Raw genomic sequence first — 7500 nt, forward strand, 5'->3', positions numbered from 1 at the left:
ACAAAATTCTGGGAATTACGTGCACTGGAATTTTACTGTCCTTGCATTACAGTGAAACCTGACTTTTGCTCTTTTAAGGAGAATTTAGGCATTGAATTCCAGTTGGAATTTAGGCACTAAAGTCGAGGTGGAATTCAGGCATGAATTCCATTTGGAATTTTGGCATTGAATCCCACTTGGAATTTAGGCATTGAATTCCAGTTGGAATTTAGGCACTGAATTCCAATTGGAATTTAGGCGTTGAACTCCACTTGCAATTTAGGCAATGAATTCCAGTTGGAATTTAGGCATTGAATTCCAGTTGGAATCTAGGCACTGAATTCCAGTTGGAATTTAGGCATTGAATTCCACTTGAAATTTTAGGCATTGAATTCCACTTGGAATTTAGGCATTGAATTCCACTTGGAATTTAGGCATTGAATTCCAATCCTTAAATTGAATTAATAGAACAGTATTCTAGGAAGAGGTTATGTGGTCGCATATGTATGTCTTAGGAGAAAATTCTTCATTGTGGTTAGATCTGATTAAGATTTCCTACAGATCCAGTGAGCTAACTGGATCTGGTTGAGATTCCTGCGAATATGTTTAAGATTATGAACAGTTCCGTTGAACTGACTGGACCTGATTAAGATTTCCTACAGATCCATTGAACTAACTGGACCCAGTTAAGATTTCCTGTGAACATGTTTGAGATAGTAAACAGATCCGTTGAACTGACTGGATCTAATTAAGATTTCCTACAGATCCAGTGAACTTACTAGATCCGGTCAAGACTTCCTGTGAATATGTTTAAGATTATGAACAGATCCGTTGAACTAAACAATCTGATTAAGATTTCCTACAGATCCAGTGAACTAACTGGATCCGGTTAAGATTTCCTGCAAATATGTTTATGGTGATGAGCAGATCCATTGAACTAAGTGGATCTGATCAAGATTCCTTGCAAATATGGTAGAGATTATGTGCAGGTCTAGTGAACTAACTGGATCTGATTAATATTTATTGCAGATCCAGTAAACTGGATCGGGTTGAGACTTCACACAGATTTGCTTAACAAAATCTGCAGATTTTTAACTAACTGGATCTCATTAAGATTTCCCGCAGATCCGTTGTACTCTCTGGATCTGTCTTAGGAGAAAATCCTTCATAAAGGTTAGATCCGGTTGAGATTTCCAGTGAGTTTGGTTAAGTTTTTTCGCAGATATTTTGAACTAACTAGGTCTGGTCAAGATTTGCTGAGAGTTATGTGCAGATTTGGTTAACATTCCCCACAGATCCGGTAACCTCCCGGATCTGCCTTATGAAAAAAATAATCCCTCATAAAGGTTAGATCTGGTTAAGATTTCAAGCAAATTTGGCCAAGACAATACTCAGATTTTTTTAAGCAAACCGGATCTGATTAACATTCCCTGCGGATCTGGTATCCTCCCTGGATCTGTCTTAGAAAAAAATAATCTCTCATAAAGGTTAGATCTGATTAAGAATTCAAGCAAATTCAGCCAAGATTATATGCAGATATTTAAGCATACCGTATCTGATTAACATTCCCTGCAGATCCGGTAATCTCCCGGATCTGTCTAATAAAAAACCCTCACAAAGGTTAGAACTGATTAAGACTTCAAGCAAAGGCAACCAAGATTACATACAGATATTTATGCAAACCGGATCTGATTAACATTCCCCGCAGATCCGGTAACCTCCCGGATCTATCTGATAATAAAAAAACCCTCACAAATGTTAGATCTGATTAAGACTTCAAGCAAATTCAGCCAAGATTACATGCAGATATTTAAGCAAACCGGATCCGATTAACATTCCCCGCAGATCCGGTAACCTCCCGGATCTATCTAATAAAAAAAAAAAAACACACAAAGGTTAGCATTGGCGTTAACTTCCTCAATGCCTTCACGATTCTTAGATGATTATAGACCCCACATCGAATGACGTATGCCATTCACTTATTCACCCCTAATGAACGCTTATGCATAGGCATTGTGACGAATTGCCTCATAAGAATTGCAGGATCCTGGATTGCAAAGGATATTGATCCTGCAGCGACGGTTCATTGTCCAGAAAAGTATATCAGGCGAGTGTTTGTCACTTAAAATATGTCATAAGTGTGAGTCACTCTGCAGTGTGGTATGTTGGGGGGCAGAGGGACATATGTCATTGTGCCATTTTGCTGTGAGAGAGAGAGAGAGAGAGAGAGAGAGAGAGAGAGAGAGAGAGAGAGAGAGAGAGAATTAGTTTACGAATTATTGCACTAGGTGAGGTGATTGTTGCCATGATTACCATGGATGATTGTATTCATTTTGACAGATCACTGATCACTCATGTCTGTTCTCTCTCTCTCTCTCTCTCTCTCTCTCTCTCTGCACAACACGCACCACAGTGCAAAATAGCAGAAGGATATAAATGATATATATATATATATATATATATATATATATATATATATATATATATATATATATATATATATATATATATATATATATATATATATATATATATATATATATATATATATATATATATATATGTATAAAGAGAGAGAGAGAGAGAGAGAGAGAGAGAGAGAGAGAGAGAGAGAGAGAGAGAGAGAGAGAGAGAGAGAGAGAATATCAATTATAAGAATATAACGAAATTATTTTTCATCAACTCTTCATTCATTTTTCACGTACTCATCCTGCATTGACAAACAGTTTAATGAATATGGCACAGGATTTTGAATAAGTTTTCATAAATTTTCATTATTTTTCACTTCTTTTCAGGGTACGAGTGGAGTATTACGTGAACGAAAACACCTTCAAAGAACGATTGCATCTGTACTTCGTCAAAAACCAGCGTTCAAGTGAGTGATTTGTTTTTTTTTTATTGTTTTATCTTTTCAGTGATAATTTTATTTTATAGAAAGATTCATCACCTTATTATTAATATTTTATAAAAAGGTTAATTTTATTAATATTCTGTAGAAAGGTTTATCATCGTATTATTAATATTTTATAGAAAGATTCATCACCTCATTATTAATATTTTATAGAAAGGTTCATCACCGTATTATTAATATTTATAGAAAGGTTCATCACCTTATTATTAATATTTTATAAAAATGTTCATCATCGTATTATTAATATTTTATAGAAAGGTTCATCATCGTATTATTAATATTTAATAGAAAGATTCATCACCTCATTATTAATATTTTATAAAAAGGTTCATCGTCGTATTATTAATATTTTATAGAAAGGTTCATCACCGTATTATTAATATTTTATAGAAAGGTTCATCAACGTATTATTAATATTTTATAGAAAGGTTCATCGTAATATTATTAATATTTTATAGTAAGGTTCGTCGTCGTATTATTAATATTTTATAGAAAGGTTCATCATTTTGTTGTAGAAATGTTTTAATTCTTATCTGAAATTACTGTATTTTATAATTTTTCAAACAAGTATTTTATCATTTTCCTCGTTTTGTATTTTGCATCCGAAATTGCTGTACTTTATATATATATATATATATATATATATATATATATATATATATATATATATATATATATATATTTATATATATATGTGTGTGTATATAATATATAAATACATATATATACACATTCATGTATAAGTATATATATACATAATTGCATTCATACATACATACATAAGCAAGTCATTTTAAACTAGACACAGCACACAGCATAATCACAGCTCAAATGCGGTGAATGGCTTTCAAACAGCTTTCCTCTCCGGTAACACAACGGAAACAGGTATGCAATTAGTCCCGCTCGGGAATCTAACACGCAGGTAAATTTTTTTTTTCTTTTTTTTTTTTCTTTTATTTGTTTTTTTATTTTTGTTAAATGAGATACAGGATGACAACCGCTTTTTATTTGGTTGTTTTTTAATTTTTTAGTTGTTGTTTATTTATTGTATATTTATGGAAAATAGATAAATATTAAGAAATGGTTTTTTTGTTTACATTTTTGTGTTTTTGTTTGTAAACAAACATAAAAACAGGAGAATTCTTTGTCAATGTGTGTGTATATATATATATATATATATATATATATATATATATATATATATATATATATATATATATATATATATATATATATATATAATTCACACAAAACTACGTTCAATTATGAACATATATATTCTTCCTTCTAAAGGAAGACGGATTTTTAGGCCAATTTTAAACAAAATACGTAAAAAAATTATATAATTTATATATAATTCACACACAAAAATACGTTCAGTTATAAACATATATATTCTTCCTTCTAAAGGAAGACAGATTTTTGGCAAATTTTGAACAATACGTCAAAAATTTCTTTTACACACAACTTTTTAATCCAGTAATAATAATAATAATAATAATAATAATAATAATAATAATAATAATAATAATAATAATAATAATAATAGTTTTCCCTTCCCAAGCGATACCCTTTCCCTTGTAGCGACAATACAACAATTGGCATCGGATTACGTGTGACGTCATTCGTCGCTTGTCTCACCTGTGACGTCATTCCTCTGTTGTATCACGGGAGGATGTAGGATTTTGGTCAAGCCTTAAGCCTGTTGGCTTTGAAGGCTTATACCTTCATGCGTATGTGTGTATATTATATATATATATATATATATATATATATATATATATATATATATATATATATATACACATACATATACACATACATTATACAAATATGTGTATATATATGTATGTGTGTATGTATGTATATATGTATTTATGTGTGTGTGTGTGTTTGTGTGTACAGACAGACAGAGGTCCCAATTACAGACAAAGCTAACAGACTTTCTTTTTTTGGCCACAGTTTTACTTGAGCCAAGTGGACGCTATCTGGCTTTTATCGATCGTGCTCGGAGAGAGAGAGAGAGAGAGAGAGAGAGAGAGAGAGAGAGAGAGAGAGAGAGAGAGAGAGAGAGAGAGAGAGAGAGAGAGAGAGAGGAAGTAGTTAAAGAAACAGTCTATCTCCTCAAAAAAAAAAAGAATGAAAATAAATTACTAAAAAAACATTCGCATGTGAAGAGAGAGAGAGAGAGAGAGAGAGAGAGAGAGAGAGAGAGAGAGAGAGAGAGAGAGAGAGAATTACCAAAAGAAACATTGTCATTCGAACAGAGAGAGAGAGAGAGAGAGAGATTACCAAAAGAAACATTCACATTCGAACAGAGAGAGAGAAGGGGGGGTTTCTCAAAAAAATGTAAATAAAAAAGTAGAAGAAAGAGAGAGAGAGAAAGAGAGAGAGAGAGAGAGAGAGAGAGCCTCCTCGTCGTCGCCTGTGATTAATTTGGAAATGGACCCGATTAGAGGAGGAAATTGGAGCTGGTCTTAAATTATCTTCATTGTCCCTCTTTTATTTTGGTTTTTCCTTTGACTTTTATTCCTGCGATTACTTTTGTTGAATGAGAATAGACACAAGGAGTTAATTTTTTTTTTTTTAGTTTTCTGTAAAAGAAAACTATTGTGCCGGCTTTGTCTGTCCGTCTGCACGTTTTTTCTGTCCACACTTTTTTCTGTCCGCACTCTTTTCTGTCCGCACTTTTTTCTGTCCGCACTTTTTTCTGTCCGCACTCTTTTCTGTCCACACTTTTTTCTGTTCGCACTTTTTTCTGTCCACACTTTTTTCTGTTCGCAATTTTTCTGTTCGCACTTTTTCTGTCCACACTTTTTTCTGTCTGCACTTTTTCTGTCCACACTTTTTTCTGTCTGCACTTTTTCTGTCCACACTTTTCTCTGTCCGCACTCTTTTCTGTCCACAGTTTTTTCTGTTCGCACTTTTTTCTGTCCACACTTTTTTCTGTTTGCACTTTTTCTGTTCGCACTTTTTCTGTCCACACTTTTTTCTGTCCACACTTTTTCTGTCCGCACTTTTTTCTGTCAACACTTTTTCTGTCCGCACTTTTTCTGTCCACACTTTTTCTGTCCGCACTTTTTTCTGTCCACACTTTTTCTGTCCGCACTTTTTCTGTCCACACTTTTTTCTGCCCGCACTTTTTCTGTCTGCCCTCAGATCTTAAAAACCACTGAGGCTAGAGGGCTGCAAATTGGCATGTTGATCATCCACCCTCCAATCATCAAACATACCAAATTGCAGCCCTCTAGCCTCAGTAGTTTTTATTTCATTTAAGGTTAAAGTTAGCCATGATCGTGCATCTGGCAGCGATATAGGATAGGTCACCACCGGCCCGTGGTTAAAGTTTCATGTTCCGCGGCTCATACAGCATTATACCGAGACCACCGAAAGATAGATCTATTTTCGTTTGCCTTGATTATAAGCTGTACAGAAAGCTCGATTGCGCCGAAGAAACTTCGGTGCATTTGTTACTTGTTTATTTTTGTTTTGTATTTTTTGTACTTTGAACTGGCGATTCGTGGATGAACCTCTGTGCAGAAAAATTCCTGAAAGGAAGAGAGAATGAAAGGGAATGTAGAGAATAGGAAGTGGAAATTGAATAAAGCAGAATTGAAGAGAAGTTGGTAGTTTATAGAAATATGACTTATTTGAAATTTAAAAAGGATTTAGAACTATTTAATCGTTTTATTGAATATTTAATTACTAATCTCTCTCTCTCTCTCTCTCTCTCTCCTCTCTCTCTCTCTCTCTCTCTCTCTCTCTCTCTCTCTCTCTCTCTCTCTCTCTCTCTCTCTCTCTCTCTCTCTCGCAAGGTCGCTTTCAAGGGATTAAGAAAGCTTGGACAATTCTCTCTCTCTCTCTCTCTCTCTCTCTCTCTCTCTCTCTCTCTCTCTCTCTCTCTCTCTCTCACACACACACACACACACATCTAGCAAGGTCCATTAGCAAGTGATTATGAAGGGTTCAATAATCTCCTCTCTCTCTCTCTCTCTCTCTCTCTCTCTCTCTCTCTCTCTCTCTCTCTCTCTCTCTCTCTCTCTCCAATCAGGATCAGCAGTCCTCTGATAATGTAAAAAGTTGGGGATGACGGATCGATATCTTTCCGATTATTTTTTGTAACTCCTCCTCCTCCTCCTCCTCCTCCTCCTCCTCCTCCTCCTCCTCCTCCTCCTCCTCCTCCTCCTCCTCCTCCTCCTCCTCCTCCTCCTCCTCCTCCTCCTCCTCCTCCTCCTCCTCCTCCCAAAGAGATATTAGGTCGTTAATAAAGTTATCACCCGCTAAAAGTCGTTAATAGTCTAGTTCACGACTCAGTAATGGTGAGGTCAGATTTATCTCTCTCTCTCTCTCTCTCTCTCTCTCTCTCTCTCTCTCTCTCTCTCTCTCTCTCTCTCTCTCTCTCCAGTATATATATATATATATATATATATATATATATATATATATATATATATATATAATGTATAATGTGTGTGTGTATATGTATTATATATACTGTATATATATATATATATATATATATATATATATAGAGAGAGAGAGAGAGAGAGAGAGAGAGAGAGAGAGAGAGAGAGAGAGAGAGAGAGAGAGAAAAAGGTCCTTTCAATACG

General features: G+C 34.5%; 1 protein-coding gene across 19 annotated transcripts in view; it reads left to right on the forward strand.

Moving 5' to 3' along the window:
• The window catches only part of SLO2 (slowpoke 2), a 559700-nt gene that overhangs the window by 417771 nt on the left and 134429 nt on the right, over nt 1-7500 (forward strand). For all 19 annotated transcript variants that reach the window (XM_067089837.1, XM_067089831.1, XM_067089836.1 and 16 more), the window contains one exon: nt 2775-2854. In XM_067089837.1, the coding sequence (XP_066945938.1) occupies nt 2775-2854 (80 nt within the window). The remainder of the gene's footprint in view (nt 1-2774; nt 2855-7500) is intronic.

Source organism: Macrobrachium rosenbergii, chromosome 46 (genome assembly GCF_040412425.1).
Source record: "Macrobrachium rosenbergii isolate ZJJX-2024 chromosome 46, ASM4041242v1, whole genome shotgun sequence".
Taxonomy (NCBI): Eukaryota; Metazoa; Arthropoda; class Malacostraca; order Decapoda; family Palaemonidae; genus Macrobrachium; species Macrobrachium rosenbergii.